The 26,438-nt window shown below is 34.3% G+C and overlaps 1 protein-coding gene across 1 annotated transcript; it reads right to left on the bottom strand.

The window, feature by feature from the left end:
• Window positions 1-12,920: 12,920 nt before the first annotated feature.
• LOC145124198 (CDPK-related kinase 5-like) lies at window positions 12,921-18,964 on the bottom strand. The gene is made up of 11 exons (XM_079059457.1): window positions 18,327-18,964; window positions 15,292-15,422; window positions 15,144-15,185; window positions 14,843-14,951; window positions 14,673-14,751; window positions 14,286-14,582; window positions 14,084-14,196; window positions 13,886-13,993; window positions 13,736-13,798; window positions 13,483-13,641; window positions 12,921-13,389 (listed from the first exon to the last, which is right to left on the bottom strand). The coding sequence occupies exons 1-11, from the start codon at window positions 18,807-18,809 to the stop codon at window positions 13,252-13,254; spliced, it is 1,722 nt and encodes a 573-aa protein (XP_078915583.1). The 5' UTR covers window positions 18,810-18,964; the 3' UTR covers window positions 12,921-13,251.
• Window positions 18,965-26,438: the final 7,474 nt, after the last annotated feature.

The following is a 26,438-nucleotide window of genomic DNA, read 5'->3' as shown; positions in this document are numbered from 1 at the left end:
TTGTAGACAACTTAGGAAATGATGTATTGCATATCGATTCTTACAATAGTTTGGACAGAGCATGCTTGTGGCATTGTCGTCTTGGACATGTCAACAAGAAGCGCATAGCCCAACTCCAAAAGGATGGAGTGTTGGAGTCATTCGACCTTAGGGACGATGACGTGTGCGAGTTTTGTTTGCTTGGAAAGATGAGCAACTCACCCTTCATTGGCACTTGTGAAAGGGGTAAGGGCTTATTGGATCTCATACATACCGATGTATGTGGGCCCTTTAGATCCACCACATGGGATGTGAGCCTCTTCTATGTGACTTTCACCGATTATTATAGAAGATATGGGTATATCTAATTAATCAAGCACAAGTCAGAAACCTTCGAAAAGTTTAAAGAGTTTAAGCAAGAAGTGGAGAATCAGCTAGGCATGAAAATTGAGTTGCTCCTATCCGATCGAGGTGGTGAGTACCTTAGTCTTGAATTCCACGACTACCTCAAGGAATGCAGAATTGTTTCGCAATTGAGGCCACCTAGGACACCACAGTTGAATGGTGTAGCTGAGAGGCGCAATCAAACCTTGCTAGACATGGTTCGTTCCATGATGAGTCGTACTTCGTTACCTATCTCATTTTAGGGGTATGCCTAAGAGACTGCGTTCTAGTCCCTACTAAGAAGGTTGCTAAAACACCTCACGAGATGTGGACAGGGAAAGCTCCCTCGTTGGCACATATCAAGGTTTGGGGTTGCGAGGCTTTTGTAAGACGAAAGACTCATGACTAGCTTGAAACTTGTAGTGAGCGATGTATTTTCATCAGATACCCGCATAAGTCCTTTCGTTATTTCTTTTATAGACTGAGTGACAATGTTGTCTTCGTTGCGAGGAGAAGGGTTTTTCCAGAGCGAGAAATCATAAGCCAATAGGACAGTGGGAGACAAATTGATCTTGAAGAGCTTCAAGAACAAAGCGACGAAGGAACCTCTAACGCTGGCGTTCAACCCGAGGAGGAAACTCCTGTTGAACCGATTGACGAGTCATTACCTCTTAGACGTTCCAGTAGAGTTAGTGTTCCACCTGTGTTATATGGTTTTCATATAACAAGTGAAGGTGATACGTTTTTAGTGATAGTACACTAGTAATTTTGGATGAACCTAACGGCTACAAGGAAGCCATGGCAAGCCCAGAATCTGCAAAGTGGAAAGAAGCTATGGAAAGCGAGATTCAGTCCATGTATGACAATCAAGTTTGGAACTTGGTTGACAATGTACCGGATCGTAAGACGGTCGGGTGCAAATGGATATTCAAGAAGAAGACCGACATAGATGGGGAAGTACACACTTATAAGGCGCGATTAGTTGTGAAGGGCTTTACTCAAACTCCCGGAGTTGACTGTGATGAGACCTTCTCGCCAGTAGGGAAGATAAAGTCTATAAGGGTTATGCTAGCCATAGCTGTGTTTCATGATTATGAAATATGGAAGATGGACGTCAAAACCTCTTTCCTTAATAGGAAGTTAGCTGAAGATGTTTACATGAGTCAGCCAGAGGGTTTTGTCGATGCAAAACACCCTAATAGAGTGTGTAAGCTTGAGAAATCCATCTATGGACTGAAACAAGCATATCGCAGATGAAATCTTTGTTTCGATGAGAAAGTCAAAGAGTTTGGTTTCTTGCGAAGCGAGGATGAGTCATGTTTATATGTCAAAGCCATTGGGAGTATAATTAGCTTTCTCGTGTTGTATGTCGATGACATACTGCTCATAGGAAACGACGTACCAACCCTGCAGGAAGTTAAGTCCTGGCTTGGGAAGTGCTTCGCTATGAAGGACCTCGAAGAAGATGCTTATATTCTTGGGATAAGGATAGTGAGAAACAGGGGTAAAATACTAATAGGACTTAGTCAAAGTACTTACTTGGATAAGGTACTAAAGCGTTTTAGTATGGAAAATTCCAAGAAAGGGGAGTTACCAATCCAAAGCAATACCAAGTTGAGTAAGATTCAAAGCCCTAGTACTGAAGCCGAGATAGCAGAGATGAGCCGAGTACCTTATGCTTCCGCAGTTGGCTCGATCATGTATGCTATAACTTGTACTCGCCCTGATGTGGCCTTCACTTTGAGCATGGTCAGCAGATATCAAAGGAACCCCGGTAGAGCACATTGGACCGCAGTCAAGAATATTCTTAAGTAACTTCGGAGAACTAAGGAATGGTTTCTTATCCTCGGTGGGAGTGATGACTTAAGGGTGCGAGGGTATAGTGACGCCAGTTTTCAGACCGACCGAGACAACTTCCGCTCTCAGTCAGGCTGGGTCTTTACCCTGAATGGATGGGCAGTGACTTGGAAAAGTTCCAAGCAGGAGTCCGTAGCTGATTCAACGTGCGAATCAGAGTACATAGCAGCAAGCGAAGCGTCAAAGGAGGCAATATGGCTGAATAACTTCATTGGAGACCTTGGAGTTGTGCCAGCCATAAAGGAGCCTATGGAGATTTTCTGCGATAACAAAAGTGCGGTTGCCTTGACCAAGGAACCGAGGGATCATGGCAGATCCCGACATATCGACAGAAAATATCACTTCATTAGACATCGGGTAGAAGAGGGACTCCTCGTAGTAAAGAGGGTATCGTTAGAGGATAACCCATTAGATCCCCTTACGAAGGGACTGAGTAGGGTTAAGCACTTGCAGCACGCTAGGAGCATTGGGCTGAAGGACGATATTAGTTTTAGTGATTAGATAGCTTTTAGAAACTTGTAATAGATAAATTGTAATTAACATTTGATAATTAAATAAAGAAGTATTATTTATGAGTAAAGTTATTGTCTTATGTTAATTATTTACTATTGTTTCACATTGCATGTTTTGATTTTCTAAATAATAAGATTATTTAAACTATCCACAGTCGTTCATACTTTGGAAGTAGGTATGAAAGAAGAATGTCATGAATTGGCTTGTAGATTGTCTAAGTGTTTAGACATAGCAAAGGTTTGCTGCAACGTTCATGAGTGCTCTTGAAATAAGATTTGAGTGTTGGATTAAACCCACGCTCACTTGAATCACTTCATGGAATTAATCACGAGTGATTGTGAGACGATAATATCATACAGTCTTTAAACCTAGATATATGATTTATTATTTGCAAGTTGGTTGTGCATTGATAATGCGTAAACGCATCCGTAACTTGATGTTATAAAACACATTGTAGTGTAAGACTTAATGAGTAAATAGTGAATGCATATAAGTCGAAGTTTATTTGTTCCTTTTATCCTACGAGGGTAAAAGCGATATCTTGGGCCCCTCGATGATTTGGTTTGACTTATGTGCCAGGCCCGGTCAGGACTGAATTGATGTGTTCAATTAAGTTCTATGTCAGACGAATCAGAGATCGAGAAACAAACTGTTGGAAAATAAGTATGACTATGTTCCCTGTCATTTTCCACAATATATCTTGAGAACGGAGGATTGTACGATCCCTTATCTAAAGGACGTGTCAGAGTTCGACAACGGCTTTTGAGAGCTATGATAGCTAATCGGATTTTGAATTCGTATTTGCATTTATAGTTATTAGACTTATCCAAGTTGGAGACTGTTTGATTAGGTGTCTAAGCCCATAACTATATTTGGTATGTATTTGACCCGGTTGTAGCATGGTCCTTTTGGGTTGCCTTCACCGAAGCAACTTGACTGGATGAATAATGGAGAAAGAGGTTATTATGGTTTATTAATATATTATATGAATAATATATTAAAAGAGAAATCATATTGGTTAATTAATATTGATCAAGAATTAATTAAGAAATTAATTTTGTGATCAAAAGATATTAATTGAACCTAGGGGACTGGAATTGCAATTATAAGATAATTGGATTTTGGGCTGAGGACCCATTAGAATGGGGTGGACGAAATCAAGGAGGGAAGCCTACCTTGAATTCATCCTAGGCCTTATTCTGGAAGGTTCCTTTGGACTACTTAAGGCCTAAGCTATCCAATTAGGGTTTTGACTGAAACCCTAGCAGTTCACCTATATAAAGGACCCTTGGGCACTAGAATTCGGCTACCACAACCCTAAGAAGAGTTCAAGAGCCGATTTTTAGCCTTCCCCTCTCTCCCTATTGTTCTCCAACTTGCTTTGGTGTTTGTGATCTATTAGAGGCACAACATTTGAGGTGCTAAGGTTCTCAAAATCTCAAGATCTTCTAGCAACAATCAAGGTAACTTTCTAACTTGTTTATTAGATGTTATTTTCGTTTTTTGTTGTATGCTAGATTAGGGTTTGCAAGTCTTGGACAATTGTTGCATGTACAAATAGAAAAACTAGATCCAAACATTAGGGTTTGCATGAACACCATAGAAATGTTGTTTTGCTCAAAACCCATCAATTACCACAAACGATATAATTAAGAATCAATCCACATGTAACATTGCTAATAATAGAAATGTAACCACCAATTTTCATAAATGTCATTGTAAGGAAACATAAAGTAAACCAGATAAAAACAAAAATTCACTTTATTGATAATGAGCGGAAAAAATTTGTCCTTACAATACAAATATATGAAAACTATGTTTCAAGATATTTCTTAAGCAATCTATCATAACTCCTAAGTAGCAGCTCAAAAATCTGATCATCGAACTATGCGACCGAAATCCATCTCTCACGATCAGATTCAGCTTACTCTTCTTAAGCTTCCTTCTTTCTCTTAGATTCTGCAAAACATCAAAATGTGACTTTCACATCATGTATTAAGATTCTATGAATAGGAACTTAATAAAATAATGGAGTTATATAGTGGATATACCTGAAGTAGAATCACATAACTTGACTTTACTATCTCTAAGATCTTTCAGGTAGTCTGGGCAGCTTTGCATCCAATGCCCCTTCATTTAGCAATAGAAACACATGGACCTTTTGGGATTAGCACATGGAATTATCTCAGAATTAGCCTTTCTCTTTACCATATTGTCAAACGGTTTGACCTTGGCCGATCCCTTTCCATTGGGAAGAGAAACCTTTTCTGGACTACCAATGTTCCCATTGTCAATGTCCATGGAAATTTTGGAGACAAATCCTTCAAACATTTTTTGCTTGACTTGTGCTCTTAAGCATTTTTGCTTCAGCAGCAATCAACATATATGTTAGATCAATTAGGGTCACGTCGTGGTCCCTCATATAGTAGACTTTAATGAACTGACTATATTATTTAGGAAGCGAAACTAGAACCAAGTCAATGGCCAACTCCCTTGGGAAAACGACACCCAACATCCCAATTTGTCAATGTGCGATTTTATTTTTAGAACATGCGCACACACAGACTTTCCATCTTGATGTTTACATGCCAATAGGGATTGAGTGACTTCGTATTTTTCAACTTGAAGAAGGCATGACTTGGGGAGAGTTATTAGAGGAGGTGGAGGAAGAGTTGGAGAAGCATGATTTCCAGTTCCACCATTGCTTGAAGAAGGGAACATTCTTTCACCTTGATCAACATGTGGAAGATCATCTTTAAAGGAAAACCATTTCCAGAAGGGCGAGGAGAACCATTGTTGTCTGAACTTGACATCTATATTAGGATAAAAGAGAATTCAAGTTAGTTGATTTTAATCATTAATTATTAACCAAAAAATTTAAATTAAGGTTAGGATCCATATTTTCGATTCGAACTTTGAAGAGGGATGCCGTAATCAAACTCGAATCTATTTTATGAAGGTAAGCAATTACCAATTTCAATCTTATTGAAACTCCTAGATCTTTGAGATTCATTGAACTATTCAATGACATGTTTAATCTCGATTATGCTCTCACTTTGTGACTGAGATGTCGAGGATCACAAACGAGATGTGAATAATCATACAAATTAGCTTGGTACTCTCGATGTCATTTATCATCTAATTAATGTGCCGGTTAACCAAACGCGCTCCATTAATCAACTATAATTTACGAGAGACCCATTGCCAACAATATTAGTCCCATATTAGTGTGTCGGTTAACCACACACGCTCCACTAACGACCAGTAAGGTGCAATGTGTAACTTCATGGATTAGCATCAAATTCACATTTTTCATAAAATAACTAAGAATGAGATTTTAGAAAATGGTTTAGTTACTTTATCATTATACTTTTAATGAAGATTAATCGTCCTATCGAACCTGTTCGGCTAACGATCCTCCAATATACAAGACAGCGATGGGTAAGAATGGATACCCAATGGCGGTCAGTTTACAAGCTGCTTCCTTAAACTCCCCTTATAGTATGACTTTGTGAATGAGGCGTACTAGCGGTTAGACTGAATTTTCTTATATATATATATATATATATATATATATATATATATATATATATATATATATATATATATATATATATATATATATATATATATATATAGTATAAGGTGAATTTTAAAAATTTTAAAATTCCAAGGGTTTAATCTTTTAATAAATTAAACTTTTAATTTAATTAAATTTAAACCATATATGGATTTATTAATTATCCTTTAATTAATCATTTAATTAAATTATCAACAAAATTCATTAGAATCTAATTTATAGTTTACATTTTAAATTTCAAAAATTAAACATTTTAATTTAAATCTCAAACAATCCTAAAATTAACATTAATTATTAAGTCCAACTAATAATCTAATTAATTATTTAGTAACCAATTATGGATATACAATTAATAAAATTATTAATCATATCCATAAGGATAATTATAATCAAATAAAATCAACGTTATCCAATTCATAATTATCTCCTAACATTTAGGTCTTATTTAATTATCTAATAATACAAAAAATCAGATTATGACAGATTTAATAAAAGATATTTACCAAATATTAACCAAATAAATCAAGTTAGGTAAGAAAATCCGAAATCAGGATCTAACACACAAACACGTCGTGTTGGAGGACCAACACGGCGTGTTGCAGTCCAACACGTCGTGTTCGAAGAACACTACGACGTGTTCGAAGAATAGAATGACGATTCTGTTTTCTCCTCCTTGTTCAAGTTCATATTAGTATCAATTCAATAGAAAACTAAACTTGTCTCTGATACCACTGATGGGTTTTGAGCATAACATACAATCCTATGTATGCATGCAACCCTAAATAAGATCTACATTTTCTCTAAATGAACATACAATATGAACAACCACGTGTAAATCCTAGATCTCTAAGGAATAATCAAAAATCATATAAGAAGTGTTATCATACATACCTTTAAGATTATTATTGTAAACAATCTTGAATCCTTGCTTGAAAGACCTTTGGTAGCAAGTGCCACAGGTGTCGTGTCTCTAATGGTTCACAAACAAACCTAGCAACCAAGGAAAACTATAGAGAGAGAGAGAGAGAGGAGAAGCCTAAATTTCATCCAAGGAAATTAGAAAGAAGTCATGGCCGGAATACTACCCTAAGGAGGGTTTATATAGGTGTTAGGAAGGTATTGGATAAGGCAGGTATCTCTAAGATAACCCTAATCCCTTAACTTTCTCCCTAAGGCATCTAAGGCACCCTTAGAGCCCAAACCCTAAGGAGCATCTAGAATTCGTCCACCCTATATGGGAGGTTCTAGAATTTCCCAATGCTCAACTATTAAACATTGTCACCTTTTGTTTGGCTGCTAACAAGGAGCATCTAGAATTCGTCCACCCTATATGCCAGGTTTGAAGGCAACCCAAAAGGATTGTGCTACTATAAATTCACGTTTATACCAATTATAGTTATGGGCTTAGACACCTAATTCAATACGTATTCAGTCCCGATTGAGACCCATATTAGCAGCCAAACAAGTTGCTAATATCGACCACCATGTCGTCTAAAATCAGTTCACCCACTTGCGCTTTCGTTGCGATGGCAGCCCCACACCCCAAGGGTCCCCCCTTTCATAAGTTGACTCTCAAACCAACACCAACGAGCACCTGGATATGATACCAAGTGTTGGATTTGAAAGTGTAGGTCCTTCAAACACAAGCAAAACAAGAACATGGAAGAAAGATACGAAACAGAGGAAAACAAAGAAACAAGGGATAGTTTCTTGGTGCCAAATACTTTTCTTATTTAATCAAAAACAAGTTCTAAATACACATTAAGAAGAAACGTAGGAACCATATTTATACTAAAACATAATCAATTCGACTCTAACACAAAAACTAGAAACAAACTTAATAAAAGGAAACTTTCCAATTTTACCCCTGGAACGAAAGCTATTTTGAGACTCCATTGCATCAAACTGGTTAACCCAATATCATACACATTTACTATTTGCAGCAAATACAGTATATTATATTGTTAATAATAGTAAGCGTAACTTAAATAGAAGTAAACCAATGAAAAACTGCTACCAAGTGAAGTTATTGTACCTTGACTTGGATTTATCATCAAAGCCACTGGGTAACTTCCTACAATTTGCATTACACCAACCTATAAGTTGAAAAAAAACAACTGATTAGTCTCAAAAGTGTGATGCAATTATATTATACCGACCTTTGTACTTTAAAGACCATTATAAAACGTTCATCAAGAGAGGATACACATTTGGATCATAGCAAACCATAAAGAAATTATTCAGTGTTAGACACGATACATCTATACATATTTCATGAGAGGTAAAGAAAAAGGAATGTACATATATTTCTTTAGGCAGGAATGTAAAAACAGATAGTTGGAGTAACCTTATAACCCTTGTGCAGCCTCCCCCTCCAATGCATCATACTGGTATGTATATGGCTTGGATAGTTCGATCTCTCACTGGGAAAAAATATATCAAACATGGAATCAAGATTTAAGAAAATAATCTTTGAGTTTTGAATCCAAACAATTCGTACCAAAGATCTAGGCACCAAGAGTATGATGGTGGTTGTTTTTCAGGGCGCTGAGAGTACGACTGTGGTGTCACTGGATGGCGACGACTAGTGGTGAGTTCATGGTGGTCATGGTGAAGGATAGTGGTGGTGGATGAGACTATCGCTTTTCTTAGAGATAAAGCAGAGAGTTGTAGTCGGTCGATCTATAAGCCATTGGAGGGCTGGAAAATAAAAGGGCGGATGTGAAGTGTCTTCGTCGGATCCTCAAACCGATCACAGGGATGGGAAGGTGGCCGACAAGTGGACTGTAACTGGCGTATGGTGACAGATCATCGAGGCTGCCAAAAACTTGGAACCCTTGCATATGTATATGAGAATCAATTTAAGACAGAAATTGTTCAGCGAGATTTCAAAGAGGCGAATGGGAATTCGAATTTAAAATATTTAATCCCAAAATTCAGGGAATTCAATAAGGAAAGATGGGAAGAAGTTGCATAATCATGCTACAATCACGAATAGGCAAAATCAATTTCAAATTTTGAGAGACGGATCTTGGTGAAAGAATAGGCGGGAATAAGATTAGAGGGTGTAGGAATGAATGACACGTGTAAAATTAGATGTGTAGAAAGGGGACAAATCGCATATTTATGTTTTATTTATTCGAAGAGATAGAATATATAGATTTCCGATGGTTCATGACTAGGAATAAAAAGGTCAATATTTTTGGATTGATTGGTTGCAAAACACGATGCTTCATATTTCATTATAATTTTTTATCTAGCTTCTTGCTAGTGGTTATTTTATAAATCCTTTTAGTGTTAAAAAGACCAAAAAAGAATGTGGAGATTATATAACTATTAACTATACATTCACTCTAAAAAGAATGTAAAATATAAATTTGGATTGGAGATGGTTTTAGTACATTCCTTCCAAATTACAAATAAAATGCACAAATCAAAACTTCCAAAGATAATCAACACATATCGAACTTCTTGTTGATACTAAGAACCTGACAAAATTTTATGTAGTTAGGTATGATAAATTATGTTTGTAAACGTTTTATATTTTCATTTATGCTATTTGTTCAGTTCGATTGGGAGATCTTAAAATGAACCCCCCCCTATATGTATGTGTGTGTATGCGGTTGACCTAGCACACATGTATCCCATCATGAGAGATTTTATTAGAAACACCTGTTCGATTTCATATGAAAACCATAATCGATGAAAATTTGAAACCATGTCACCTTATTAGCATTGGTTTGGTAATGTCGGTTAATTCGATTTTGTTTAAGTTTCTAGTTATTATGATAACCCTTAATATATAGTATATGCTTTAAAAAATCAAAAAACTAGAAAAGTACAACAAAACGTTCACCTGGCCGAGACAAGTTATTCAAAAGCATTCGACCGTCATTCCTCAAGATCGGTCGTGCGACAGTCTGTCTGTAACGAGAGGTGGTACCTCCTTCTTAGCTTATAAAGAGATGCGGTGCCTCTTTCTTAGCTTATAATTGGTGTATATGGTTTTGGTTCAGTCCCACGCCAAAATCCGGTAACCGGGCTGAATGCAGTGGCGGCGCCAATGTAAAGGAAGTGGGGTATTCAGACACCACTTAAATGTGGGTCCCACTATATATATATATATATATATATATATATATATATATATATATATATATATATATATATATATATATATATATATTTAAAGGAGTGGTCCTCTATTTAGTTTAAGTGGCCCCCTTTAATTTAATTGGCATCCATAAGAATGAATTTTCACCCATAGTCCTATTTTTTTAAAAATTTCTTTATAGTCCTTTTCTTTTTTCACTTTAACCTAGACCCCATGCCTCTAAATCACCATTCCATAATATTTCTTTGTCGGAGATCGGAAAGGGTAACGTCAACGTATTCGCATGAACCTGACGCCAACTGAGTGAGCCTCCAACCTTCGTTAATCATTTCTTCTGCTGTCTTTCTAGTTGGGTAATATACTTTTATTTTATTAGTTTGATTTTAATTTTAGGGGAAATCAATTTTTGCTGGTTTGTATTTGTTGTGGTTGTATAAATGTATAATTTATTGTTGTGGAAATCATCGGTTGTAGCATGTAGGATTTTCGATGTGGATATCACTGGCTGTAGGATTTTTGTGGTTGTTTTGAAAATAATTTGTTGGAAGTGATGTGTGTGTATAAATATATAATGTATTGCTGGCATTTGGGTTGTTTTAGAGTAAAATCAAATATTAATTTTTCATAAAAGTATCGACTCCCCTCTTGATTAATATTTTTTAAAGTTTTGTAAAGCCTTTGAACCTGATATGTTCCTATTGAGATGTACTTGTTTGTTGTCCATTGTTGAGTTTTATATATCAATGAATAATAGATTGTTATTTCTATTAACAGACAAACAGAAAGATTTTTAGAAAGTCGAAGGTCGAAGGTTGACGGACGAATGACAAAAATCAACAGTCAACGGTCAACTAAGCACCTCACTTGACTTTATGACTGGACCCGCCATGCCTACCTCTTTACTCTTTAGACGCCATTGATCATTACAACATTCACCCCTATACTATATCAAATGTTGCAATTAAACCCTTTAATTATCACTTCTAACCAATCTACGCCAGAACTTACACCCATCCATAATTCCTGAAACTATAAAAAGACAAGACAAAATTGCAAAAATGGTCCCTGTGGTTGACAAAATTATGTGATTTTGGTCCAAAAAAGTTTATGGTGCATCAGTGGTCAAATTTTGGATACTTTATTAGGTTTTGGTCCTTATAGTTGGTATTTGTTTGTGTTTTTGGTCCACACCCAACCTAAAATGACTAATATGTCTCTTAAATAATTATTTTTTAATTTCTATTATTTCTTTTCTTGTTTTTATAATTAAAAAAAACAAAAACAAAATAAGCCCAACCCTCTCTCTATCTCTATGTCTCTCGTCTTCTAGACGCCATCTTTCCAATTGGAACCACCACCACCAAAAACAAAATCAAACCCATACCACCACCACCATATCTTTTGGTAGAATCATTGCTTCTCCATTGCCGACTTCGTTGAAGCACCCTTTCTGATGGGAACTTAAATCGGAAAATTGAAGTCCCCATATCAAAATTTCCACTAAAATCGAATCTCAAAATTATTTCCAATCTGGTTCAGGAGTCTAAATCAAAATCCCGTAGATTGTAGTGTCATAGAAAGGGATGGAGCTTGAATCGATTGCTTATCATTGTAGATGGAGCTGGGGGTTATATTTGATTTATGGGTTTGTTCAGGGCATGATTTTGGGTTTAATTTGTGGGTTTCTTCTCTATCATTTTTACATATGATTTTTCCTAAAGTTGATCTAACTTTCAGAAGAAATCGATATACCTTTTAGTGAAATTGATAATCTGAAATCGATGAAACCAAAAAAATGATGATGTTCGTGTGAAGTTCTGAGAGTTAGGATAAACGATAGATTATGGCATTGATATCTTCGTTTTTCAGATATCAACGTTGCCACCACCATCATCTAAATAACCCTAACCCTAGTGCAAATCTAGAAAACTCCTCCGAATTAAAACCCTCGAACCAAACTAAGTCTGGTGATTTCTAGGTGGAGATGGAGGTGGTTGCAGGTGGTAGTGGCGGACAGTGGTGGCAGTTGGAAAACTCCTAGCAAAGATCTGGAAAAGTCCTCATTTGATACGTTGTTCTTGAGTATGTATGTTTATAAGTGTATTTTAAAGAATCCCAGAAAACCTGATGTGTGTTGTTCTTGAGTATATATGTTCATAAGTGTGTGTGTTTTGAAGAAGAAGCCCACAAAATCTAATGAGTGTATGTGTTTTTTTAAAAAAAAACCCAGAAAATCTGATGTGTGTATGTTCCTGACTTTATGTTTGTGTTCATAATTAAGATGTTCTTGAGTTCCTGAAAGACAAACTAGAGAGAGAGAGAAAACCTTTTTTTTAGTTAATTAAAAATATTAACACAAATATAAAAAATTTAAAAATTAAATATAAGGGGTATAATTGTCTTTTTAAGTTGATAGGGACCAAAATCACTAAAAAGATCCAATTTTGGAACATTAGTTTACCATCAAAAAAAAATTGGACCAAAACTATATAATTTTGCCACCATAGAGACCATTTTTTAAATTTCGAATCAAAGTCGATATACAATTCTTTATTGCTTACGGTTACACATATCTTCATCTTTGCAAATTTCGGAAACTAAAGCTATGTTCTTAGCTTCTATGCATAATATTGTAATTTGTAAAAACCGTGATGCCAATCTTCTTGACAGAGAACATCAATATGTAATCTCTATCACCTGTTCACTTCTGACCCTTGGGTCCACAGCTTGGAGGTCAAAACGTAAAAAAAATGGAAGCAAAACTGAAATACCCATTCCGCCCCTCCAGAAAGCCTCGAGTTGACATATATACAAAACACAGCCTTTATAATTTCATCTTGTTTCTGTTGGATACTCCATGCAACAACTTAACAAATCCATGAAAGCTTAGCATCCCATCTGTATGCCGAATCCAGTCATTCAGAACAGCATGTAGCGGAACTGATGGACCAAGCCCAAGTTCCTGAAACAATTTCAAATCATGGTCATCACTTATTTGTTCAGATATTTGGTCTTAGTATCAATGGAGACATGATTTATGAACATGTTAACTTACAGATGCAAGTTCTTCAATAACAATAGCCCGGTTACCATTTTTATCGAAAATCTCATAAGCACAACGAGCATGCTGTTCCCACCGGTCGAATGCTTCAAGCTGATGAACACAAACTGTGGCTGCGCAGAATTCCTCGAACTCCAGTTTGGGTGCAGGCAGCTGCGATGTCAAGCAAATAACCGATTAGCATTAGATTAACGAAGAAATATCATCTAAAAGATGATCCATAAATAAGATTTAGAAGATTAATCACCCATGTAAGATAGTCCATGATGCGAGACTCCTTCATTACGCTCGTTGCATGCTTCATCAAAGCCTACACACAAATGCAGATTTAAGACGATATTCGCTTGTCGGGAATAACAAAAAGTCAAAAAGATGCAGAAAAATCGAAAAAGCAAACCCTTTTAATACTCTCTATGGTTACGTGTTCTGTGTTATCTTGAGCTAAGTGCTTAAACTGCTTTTTAAGATAAAAAAGATCGTCGGTGGTCAAAGTTTTAGACAATGCCTACACGTATACAAAAAAACACGTAGGTTAATGCCGATAATGATACATTCTCTCTCTTCATGTTTATTCATAGATTTATAATATTTGTACCCGTAAAGAAGCCTTCCGCAAAGGGGATGAAAGCGTGTAGGCTTTCAATGATCTCAGAATTCGAACATCAATCGGAACTTCTACCCCTTCATGATCCCGAATCCATGGATGACCTAAACAAAGCCCCGAAAGGTCAAGACTCACGATAAATTTACTTAATTTGACCCTTTTCTTGGTTTCTAGAAATAGAAAGATCACTTACATAAAGCCTGAGCAGCAGTCAGTCGTTTACGAGGGTCTTTATTCAAGAGACCCTGTACAAAATCTTTAGCCAGTGGAGATAACGAAGGCCATGGTGGTTCAATGAAACTTGGAACAGTTTTGAGGACTGCCCGGAAAATGCTGGACTCGGTTCTTGCCCAAAATGGTCGACAGCCACATAGAAGAATGTATGCAATCACGCCTACACTCCATACATCGGCTTCTGTACCATAAGATCTGAGTAGAACCTCAGGTGCTACATAATACGCACTTCCAACAATATCGTTGAGTTTTTCATCTGCATATATGTTGCTATGAATACTTATTAGGTCTTGTACACCGACAAATCATTTAGTTTTGTATTTTTTTTAAAAATTTTGTAACTGACCTGGCTTGAGAAAATCAGATAACCCAAAATCAATGGCTTTCAACTGTGAATCGTCGTCCTTTGCTTTCAACAAGAAATTCTAACAAAAAGATAACAATTGTGTTATTAGATAAAACAAGCAAAAGATTCAAACATAAAGTGCGTATACAAATATAGTAGGATTTTTTTACCTCGGGTTTAAGATCTCGATGCATTACACCTTGGAGATGACAAAATGCGACTACATTGAGTATCTGTAACATTACATTCTTTGACTCATCTTCATTGAACTTCCCGCCTCTAAAGAGTTAAAGTGTTAGACTCGTACGTACAGTATATGTGGAGTCGTTAATTAGTTTGTTTTAAAAAAAAATATATTATTAAAAACAGGTAAACATGGGACCATGTGTAGTCGATTTGAGACAATATATATAACATAGACATTCAAAATATAAAGAATCAAATTTGAAAGAAGAGAAAAGGTTTTAGAACCTTGAAAGAATTCGATCCAGAAGTTCGCCTCCTTCGCATAATCTGAAAGATGTTTAGGGTTTAATTAGTAATTAGAATACATATGTCTAATAGATATGGGAATTATATGTAGCAATTAGAAAACAAATGAAGATCTTCGTCAGCTTACTCCATAACTATGTAGACATTATCATCATCTTCAAAAGCATCATAGAAATGTATGAGGTTTCGATGCCCTGCCAATGCTTGTAATATTCTCACCTCTCTTCTCACATCCTCGATTGCTATAGCCGTTGTCATCTGCAAAAAGATCAATATGTTTTGAGTTCTTTATAAAAATGTAGGTTCATAAAGTTGCAAAATGGAGTCACCCCATTTCCCAATTCCGACTTCAACGTTTGGGCGGCCAGTTATTCAAAAAAGGCTTGGATATCTGTATGTTTCGTAGATATATTATACTTATGTCAACACTAATAGTGATATTCTTGGTAATTAAATATTCAACAACATTTTCTTGAAAATTTTACAACAGTAGAAAAAAAAATTAAACTTGAATGCATATTCATTCTATACAATATTTGAATGGCATATAATGCTCAAAGTTGTTTAAGCCCTCTTAGTTAGGCTGTTTTTTGCGCGCTGATAAGCTAGCAAGCAAAGATTCAACTTGCGAAGCCAAACCAAAATTAACACTAAGATTCCAATATATATATATATATATATATATATATATATATATATATATATATATATATATATATATATATATATATATATATATATATAACATTATTTAACTAAGTCAGTATATTTTTTATTTTATAAAAACTTAGAGTACTTAAATGCATTAATTAATCCCTGTTTTAACTAATAATAATAACATTATTTTTTGCACCAAAAAATAATCTAAAAAACTATGAAAATATGTCCAATCTAACACTACTTTTTATGTCAAAAAAATATATTTCAAATATATTATTTTCTTCTAACTTATTTAGGATTTCAAAAAATACTTTCTTTTATATTTAGATTTTTTAAATATTTATCTTATATCTTTTTGTTATAGTTATTATATAGTTAAATACATATATAACCAAACCAATAATGTATATATAATCAATCTGAATTAGTTGTTATATTACTTAAAAAAATATTTTATTAAATAAAAAATAAATAACAATTTAAATAAATTATATTGACCCAACAAAATCTAAAATAAATATTTCATAAAATATGACTATATAATTAAAATAACATCAAATAAAAAAACACAAATTTGAAATAACGTACATATATAAATTAAACTAAATATGTATAAACTAAAATTTGAAAGACAACAATTGGCAAATAAGACGTTAACACCAATATGGTATTATGAGTATTATTACAATATCTTTGGTGTAATACTATTCCTAATCTCCAATTTGTTGTAGAAAATTTGTGTTGAGTCTTGTGAGTATTATTACAATACATTTTGTGTAATACTATTCCTAATGTCAAATTCGTTGTAGAAAATTGGTGTTGAATTGGAGAATATTCATACCATTTTTTATAAATAAAAAATCATGTTAACAAATGCTTGGTTGGAGATGTCATAACATGTTGCCTTGGAAAAAATAAATTGGTAAAACCTAATATCATGACCTGCTTATCTAATATATCGAGTTGAAAATTTCAATATATTTAATTAAATAAGTTGGGTTGGATAAAATAGGTCAATGTGAACTCAATGCAAACGGATTTATTTAACCTTTAGTTTGAAATTGTTTTATAATTGGCTAATAAATTTGATCCATAGTTAATAGTTTTTTCTTTAATGTGCAAAATGCAGGTCACCAGTTGCACATAAGACGTTTTAATTCACATCAATGCATGACAGGTTCACATATATAGGAAATATGTACATATGAAAGGAAACTTTGCTTCCAATACGTGACTGGAAAAAACACGTTAACTTCAGACTATTTTAATTAAAATTATATTAATTAATGAATCAACAAAGTACGTTAAAATAATTTGAGGAATCGAAGATCTATACGAGTTCCAATTTTAAAAACCCTAAAGATCACAAACTTATATTTGTGGATATTAACAAATTAAAGATCTTAGATGCTTATTTTTTTCACATGCTAATAAATAAAAAATGAATAAACGATCACATATCCAACTAACCAACATCCACTTGCACTTTCTTCCTCAAATTATGGAAAAACAATCGTCTTCTACTTCTTGTAAATCTCTTCGATTAGATAAAAAAACATTATTTATTAGACTTCTTGTAATAACAAAATCAGTCTACTGAATCCAACAGAATTAATTAGAAAACGAAGTACATTATTATATATGGATATTTATGTAACAAATCTTCTTGATTTCATGTGTTAAAAAAATATATACGAAAATTGTGTATTAGCTAGAGTTACGAAGGAGCTAGGTTGTATTAACAAAAGAAAATACTCTTATCATTCCAAATTAAAAACTGCATCATTTGATTTTATAAAATATGTTGTATATTTTCTAACACTAATTAAATAGCTACAAAATTACGCCCTTCAATCGACATATTTTATTTTTATAAATCATTATTAACGGGCAATGAAGCAAACTCAGATATGAATCTTTTATAAGTAATATAACAAACAAATCTTTTTATAAATCATTATTTTCTAACCCAATAATTAACTTTTGGGACAATTCATCTGATTCGATATTTTCATGATTAATTTCAAAGCACTTCGTTTATAATTATTTTATGCTATGTTTAGTAGTGCAAGCTGAAAATTTATCTGTTATCTTATAAATTAGCCAATAATAAATGATGTTTAATAAAAACTATATGATAAGGTAACTGTAAACTATAAAATGCTATTTACGACAATGAAATTGTCATAATTAATTAATGGTATATTTAGATTATTAAAATTTTTTTTTTGAAAACCTAATGTAATTCTTTTTTGAATAATGCTTATAAGTTACTTTTTGATTTATCAAATGTAATAGTTTTTAAAAATTTTGAGAACTTATCTACCTTATAAATTAACTGTGACATGTCAAATGGCAATTGTATTATAATAAAAATAAAAAGTTATTTGTTTTAAATGGGAAATCAAGTTATGGATGTTGTATCATAACTTATAAGAGGAGCGTTAATTTGAACTTATTCAAAATTGAACATAAGATGAATTTCCTAGTTGAAGAAGGTACCTTAGACTTGGGTATGACTTTAACGGCGACCTTTTGACCTGAGTTATCACCCGCCTTACACGTGGCAGAAACAGTATGCCCAAAGTGCCCTCTCCCGACTTCCTCTCCAACCTCGTATCGATCCTTGAACCGTTTCGATAACCCGAACCTCTTGTCCAAACCCGACCCTGCTTCCTTCTCTCCCTCTTTCAAACTCCGCCGCCTCCTCAGCACTGCCATTATATGCTTCGCCGGAGACGGCGGCGGAAACGGCCCCTTTAACACACTTTTCGGCGTCGAGTTAGCGCTGGACTGCCGTGCCGCAGACTTTTTATTCCCGAAGATGAATCGGGCGGGACTTAGAGCGTAGAAAGGTGAAGCTTTTCCGGCGGCGGATGCATCATCATCTCGGTGGTTGTCATTCTTTGGTGTGTTGGGTTGCTCCGGGAAATCTCGTGGCAAATATGGGTTGCGTCTTGGAGACTTGGAAGAGCATGTTCCCATTATGACAGCAGCGGAGTTGTAAGATTCCAGTGAGGTGAGTATCTCCGATGTGAGAGAGAGAGAGAGAGAGAGAGAGAGAGAGAGAGAGAGAGGTTTGGAAATGTGAATATAAGGTTTCCGTTCTATTACGTTTCCATGGTTTATGACTCTTTATGAGTGTTAAGTAAGGAAAGATTGTCTTTTTGATTTATTATTTATAAATACAAGCTTTTTAGCTTTCTTTCATTTTGTGTTATTGTAATATAATGTAAGTTTGAACAAGTGAACGGCGGAGATGGAGTAATCTGCAAATTTGGAAGATTCCGCGACTTGGGTTGCTTTCCTTTTTTTCTTTTTTCCTTTATTCTCTCTTTTATATGTAACAGTGTAACACGGCTGCTTTTATGGGTTCTGTTCCACGTGATAGTTATAAATTTATATTCGTACATTAACTATTGTTAAACATTAATACAATGAAAATACGTAGACACTAAGAAATCTAGATGGTTTATCCCCAACCTATCTCATTACAAAGGTTGGATTCAAAATGGGAAGAATCGAAAGTTCCTAGTTGGAATCCATAAATAATTAATGTTTTCTGGGCCTTCAAATTTGGAGTCAGGGCTAGCAACTAACACATCAATGTCCCATCTACATAATTGTGAATTGCAAATTGTATGGCTAATGTGTGGTCGCCATCAAGCACTTGTGTTTCTTTCTAATCTTTGAGTAGTCCCTCTCTATGAGCAGTCGCGTTCTATACACAAAATAAGTTATCCGTAATCTCCTTTTTCTTTTTCATTAACTGAAAAATATATCAAATACATAGACATTTCGGGGTGGGGTCCATTAATGGGCCTTGGGCTACATAGTACATAATAAGAAAATGCACACAACATATAAATTGATATGGATGGCAACACTTAAAAGGAGGATTCCCAACATTTAAATTGGATTGGATATCCAAAAATTGATATGGATGGCAACACTTTTGTGAAAATATATGCATATTGATGAGATGAGAGAACATGAAGAACCCGGATTTGACCCATGGCAAGTAAGTCTCATACAAAATGAATGTTGGTATTTATGTGTTTAGTTCTTTAATGTTGAATTGGATTGGAAGCAAAGTAAACTACAAGTCACACACACATACACACACACAAAAAGTGTGATCATGGTGATTGGTCAATGCCGCTCACAAAGTAAGCTTCGAATCTAACTGGTCTCAACAACAATATTTGCAACCCTATGATACTTAGCTTCGACACTAGATATTAATATGATTCCTTGTTGCTTGGAGGACAATGAAAGGATTTTAGGGTCGAGGAATACATAGTAGTCGAATATTGATTGTATGGTGGAAGGGCATCTCACCCAGTTTGTATATAAGCAACGAGGCACCAAGTGGATGAGACAAAAAGATGAAGGTTGAAGTGTACATATGGTGCCTTGAATATATCTAAGTATTCATTTAAGAGCTAGTTAAGTGAGGCTCACGGGGACCATGCATGTTTGTTAAACATTATAGGTGATGCCAGGTCTCGTGAAAGGGAGGTACTGAAGCATATTAGCCAGACTTCAATACAAGGTAGGGTAGAGTTTTGTTGATGTATCCGCTGCAATTTTAACATGTTTGAAGTTTGTCATATTTTATCTTTCCAAGATCTTAGTGGCATACTTTTGCTAAGATAGGAACATGTCATTCGAATCCTCAAAAAAGACGATTCCAATGATGAAATTAAGGTAGGAAGAAATTAAGGTCACCAAGAAGAGAAACTATGAATATCCATATCTTAAAGACATGTTCCAATGGCGAGTTAAACATGAAAGATTTGAGGTAATGAAATCGGTAATAGGATTCAAGTTGCATGATGGAGAGAACATGAATAACTACATCTTCAAGATGAAGGGATGTATTGATAAGTTGTGGAGGTTAGGTTTTCCAGTTCGTCGGGAGTTGGATACAGATCTTATCACAATGACTAGTCCTTATGATCAGTTTGTTTCAGACTTTTACATGAAGAACATGAAAGTATCTTTCTTGGAATTATATAGCATGCTAAAGAATGCAGAACCTAAGATGGGTAAAACATCTAACACAACTACTCCTAAAAGGAAGATGCATAACTTAAATTTATAATAATGTAAAGGGACCAAAAGGAAGAAGAAATATGAAACACAAAGAGATGGATCTAATCATGGATCATGAGCTAGTTGATGTTATCTATAGGATTAGGAAACAACCCATTTTATCAAGTATTTGATCCATGGTTGTATGGCTAAATTATTGATGTATACTTTATTTAATGAGATGGTTTTGATGCGGATCTTAAATAAACGTTATTTTGGTTTATGAAATATGTTCTTTATTTTAAAAACAAACTATAGTTATGACATATATGAAGCTAATACAATAATAATAGTTTAATAATGGTTTAACTACGTCAAAATGGTTTGGATAATATGTATTCATGGAGTTGTCTTCTTGTTCGTATAAACTAGAAACACATTACAAAAAAATTCAAGTATACGACTTTGGAAATCACATAACTATAGCTTGTATTGTGAACGCAAGTATTGTTTATCAAGAGAAATGACAAGGCACTACTCACATGTAACTATGGGCGGAGGAGGATTGATTGTACACATTGTTTGTATTGATCATTCATCTCAACCATATGTCACGGTCAAAGATACTTTATTACCACACAATAGTTATAGTTGTGTTTATTTGATTAAACAAAAGTATGGAATCTTTGAGGTGTTCAAGACATTTTAAAATAAAGTAAATACTTAAATAGGCAAATTGATAAGATTCTCAGAATTGATACGAATAGTGAGTATCATAGTTAAGTATCTGATGATTATCTAAGAAATTGTGAAATTGTTTCAACAGTTAACTCCAGTCGGAACACAACAACATAACGGTGTATCTAAAATGGGAAACCAAATATTACTAGATATGGTTTGATTTATGATGTGTCATATTATTCTTCAATATAGTTTATGGGGTTATATCATGGATATTGTTGCAAAAGTCCTATACTTTGTTCAAAAAAGGAAGGTTTAAATAATATACTCTAAAATATGGAGTGATGATATTTTTGTTGGAAATAGTGACCACAGTCACAACAGTCTGTAATATTACTATTAATAGTAGAGTCCTCCTCTTAGATCTTATAGAGAACATCATGCTCTTGAGTTCTATAGTTACCATATCAGTAAGCCATGGCAGGCCTAAAGGCTACTAACTGGAAGGAGGCGATAGAGATTGAGATTCAATCCGTGTATGATAACCCAATTTTGGAACTTGGTTGATACCACACTTGGCCTTAAAATCATTGGCTGTAAATGGGTCTTCTAGAAAAGACTGTCATGGATAGGAATGTACGCACATTCAAAGCTCGACTTGTTGCAAAGGGTTACACTCAGACTTAAGGGATTGACTATGAGGAAACCATCTCACTAATGGTGATGATTAATTCTACTTGGATACTACTTTTCATAGAAACATTTCATGATTATGAAATATGGAAATATATGTAAAAAGCGGTCTACTTAATGGAAAACTATCACCAGATGTGTTTATGGCATAACTTAAACGGTTTTTACAGTCCAAGAATCCAAATAGAGTGTATAAACTTAATAAGTCAATTTATGGAATCAAACAAACACCACACAACTGGAATATTTATTTTGATGAGATATTCAAAGAGTTAGGATTTTCGAGAAGGAAAGATAGGTCATGCGTATATGTAACAACTAGTGGGAGGACTATAATCTTCCTTGTATTATAGGTTGATGTCATACTAATTATAGGAAATGATATCCCAGTGTTGCAATGTGTAAAATTTGGGCTTGGGGAAATGTTTCACTATGAAGGACTTAGGAGATGCAGCGTATATACTTGGTATAATGATCTATAAAGATAGATCTAGGAAATTAATGGGATTAAGCCAAAGTAGATACTTACATAAGATCTTGAATAAATTCACGATGCAAATTCTAAGAAAGGCCTCGTGTCTATGAGACAAGGCATGACATTGAGTAAGACATGATGTCCCCATTCTAGTCATAAACTAGAAAGGATGAGTTGAGTCCTATATGATTCTGTTATAGGATCGATCGTGTATGCCATGATATGTAATTAGACATTATGTATCATGTTCCTTGAGCATGACGAGTAATTATCGGGCCAACCTAAGTGAAATCATTGGATGTCATGATATATACTAGACTGATGTCTCAAGAACATTCTTAAGTATCTTAGGAGGATGAAAGAAATTTTCTTGGTTTATAATATTAAGGAAGAGTTAAGTGTAAAGGGTTACATTGATGCAAGTTTCCAGACAGATAGAGACGATTCTCGTCCACATTCAGGATTCATGTTCTTAATGAATAGAGGAGTAGTGACTTGGAAGAGTTCCAAGCAAGAGATAATAGCGGATCCGACGATAGAGTCTAAATATATAACATCTAATGAAGTTGCAAAGGAGGCTATATGGTTGAATAAGTTCATCAACAATCAAGGTCTTGTTCTAGCATTGGTGATACTGTTGAAATATTATGCGACAACGACGGTACAATCATTTTTACTAAAAAACCCAGATCACACAAGCGCTCAAGGAATATTCTCCAAAAGTTCCAATACACCTGAAACCTCATGGACGATGGAGATATTATAGTGGGTCGAGTATCATCAAAATAGAACCCTACTAATTCATTCACCAAGCCACTGTCATAGACCAAGCATGATAGTCATACTTGATTTATAGGCATTATATTTCCTACTGAGCTGGTTTGATTGTTTTAGTTTATAGTTTGATATTTTGGAACTTATATAGTTTATATTTTAACTTATTCGTTGATTATTTTGTGGAGACATAATAATGTGTTTATTGCAACCATTTGCGTTAATATATTTAAGTATTCCATTTTCCATGTTTTTGAACCAACTTCTAAAATATCAATTTATTCTAATCTCCACGGTCATCCCTACTTCTGGAAATAAGCAGCGATTTAAAATTCTCACAGAGTGGTAGTAGATTGTTCATGATAATGAACATAAGATTGCAATGCGACTGATACTCATGGGTACTCAATGGAGATTGAGTATTAGAGTAACCCACAATTAGATATTACTTCATGTAATTTTCAAAAAATATTCTAAGTTGATAATATCTCTTATTCTTCAAACGGAGATACACGCAGCTTGAGTTTTATACTTTGTTATGTCTTGGTTTTCTCCAATGTAGTCAGTAACTAGTAGCCATAAAGGGAATGTCCATATATGACATGATGAGTGGGCAGGGTGTATGCAGTAAAGGTTTATTTGTTCCTTCTGTTGGATTAGGTGTCTAAGCCCACAACTATAATTGATATGTACTTGACCCGAGAGTAGCATGGTCCATTTGGGTTGCATATCACCACGACAATTTTATAGGATGGACTTTTGAGAAGAGGTTAGTTATGATTTATGAATATATTATAAGTTATAATATATTAATATGAAATCATATGATTTAATTAGTATTGCTCAAGAATTAATTCGGAATTAATTTAGGATCAAAAGAGAATAATTAAATTAATAAGGACTAAATATGTAAATTAGTTATATATATATATATATATACATATATATATATATATATATATATATATATATATATATATATATATATATATATATATATATATATATATATATATGGTTTGGGCTTATGATACATGATGGACTAAGTTTATGGATAAATCCATAAAGAGTTAGCCCACTTGAATCATGGATCATGGATAATAAGCCCAAGTGTAAGGATTAGGGTTTACCCATGACTCTTGGATTCCTACACTATATATATGACACCCTATAGTCTAAAATTGGTTGCACAAGTTTTGCTAGAGTGTTCTTGGAGAGCCATAACCGATTTTAGTATGCATAAACTCTCTCAAAAGTCATCCTTTGTCTAAGGTGTGTTGTGAACCATTTAAGGTGCAACATTTGGGGCACTAAGTTCTTAAAGGCCAAATACAACAAGTTCTACAAGCTACATAAAGAGGTAAACTCCTAACTAGTATTTTATGTTGTTTATGTCAATTGCATGCTAGTTGTAGGCTTAATTCTTTGGAAACAATATTGCATGTATAATTAGAGAAAACATAGATCCAAAGAATTTAGGGTTGTATGTGTACCATAGGATGTTGTAGTATACTAAAACCCAAGAGACTAGGGTTGTTTTCTATTATACTTGATGCTTATTGGTTTTTAAAGTTAAAAAAATCATTTTTCTGCATTCTGACTGATGAACTCGCCGAGTCCACTGGGTGACTTGACGAGTCCACTCAGAAATGGACCAACTCGACTAGTCCAGTTCATGTACTCGCCAAGTTGGTGCTCCAGTGTGCAGAATTTCGAGTTTTAGCCAGAAATTGGATTAGGGTCATTACCCCAAACTCTTTTTTGAACCATAAAATCTGTTTTTCCATAAGGTAATGATCATGCTTGTCCAATTAAAAGATAATTGTCATAATTTCAAGATTTGTATTAGTTTATATGATTAGGCTAATTTGAAGATTGATGATATGAATTATCTTTTTCTTATAAGTTTAACTAGATCATGTGTGTATTATTTGATTATTGTGTTAATTAAAATAATGATCTAAATGATTTTAATGTTTTCCATAACTTGTCCTTAAGTTATAAAAAATGAAAAGTTTTTCTTTTAAAAGGTCATTAAAACTCATAGGTTATGGAAAATGAAAGGTCTCATTTTTAAGAGTCATTTTAAATGGTTTTAAAGTCTTCCATAACTTGTCCTCAAGTTATCGAACTTGAAAAGTTTTTCATAAAAACCACATTAAACTCATAAGTTATGGAAACCAAACGTTTTGAAAAGTTTCAAAACTTGCCCTCAAATTTCGGAATTTGTAAAGTCTCACTTTTGAATACTTTAGTTCCAAACCCTAGAGTTTTAAAAGTTAAAATTCAACCCTTATACTTTATAATATTATAGGTTTAGTAATATATATATATATATATATATATATATATATATATATATATATATATATATATATATGTGTGTGTGTGTGTGTGTGTGTATGTGTGTGTATAAGAATAAATCAGTCTTACCGTTAGTAGGCCTCATTCACGAAGCCGGTCTATAAGTGGGGTATAAGGTTATTGCCTATAAAATGGCAGTTTAATGGGTGTCCACTCTCACCCACCGCTTCCTTGACTGGTAGAGGGTCGTTAGCCGAACGGGTAGGATAGGACATTAATTTTCATTAAAAGTATAATGATAATTATAAAGTAACTAAACTTTTATTAAATTCCCAATCTTAGTTACTTTAGGAAAAATGTGAAAATGGTGCTATTCCATGAAATTGCACTTTGCACCTTGTTAAGTCGTTAGTGGAGTGTGTGTGGTTACCCGACACACTAATCTGGGACTGACAGTGCGTGGCAAAGGGTAGCTTGATATTAATCATAGATCAATGGAGCGTGTATGGTTAACCTGCACCTTGATTAGGTGGTTTGTAACATTAGGTGTACCAAGCTAATTTGCATGGTTATTCACACCTGGTTTGTGATCCTCGGTATCCCAGTCACAAACTTGAACGACACAATCGAGATTTAAACATGCCATTTAA

Source organism: Lactuca virosa, chromosome 7 (assembly GCF_052849685.1).
Source record: "Lactuca virosa cultivar CGN04683 chromosome 7, Lactuca_virosa_CGN04683_v6, whole genome shotgun sequence".
Classification (NCBI taxonomy): Eukaryota; Viridiplantae; Streptophyta; class Magnoliopsida; order Asterales; family Asteraceae; genus Lactuca; species Lactuca virosa.
The sequence above is the reverse complement of the archived record's forward strand: the minus strand, read 5'-3'. Positions and strand labels throughout refer to the sequence as shown.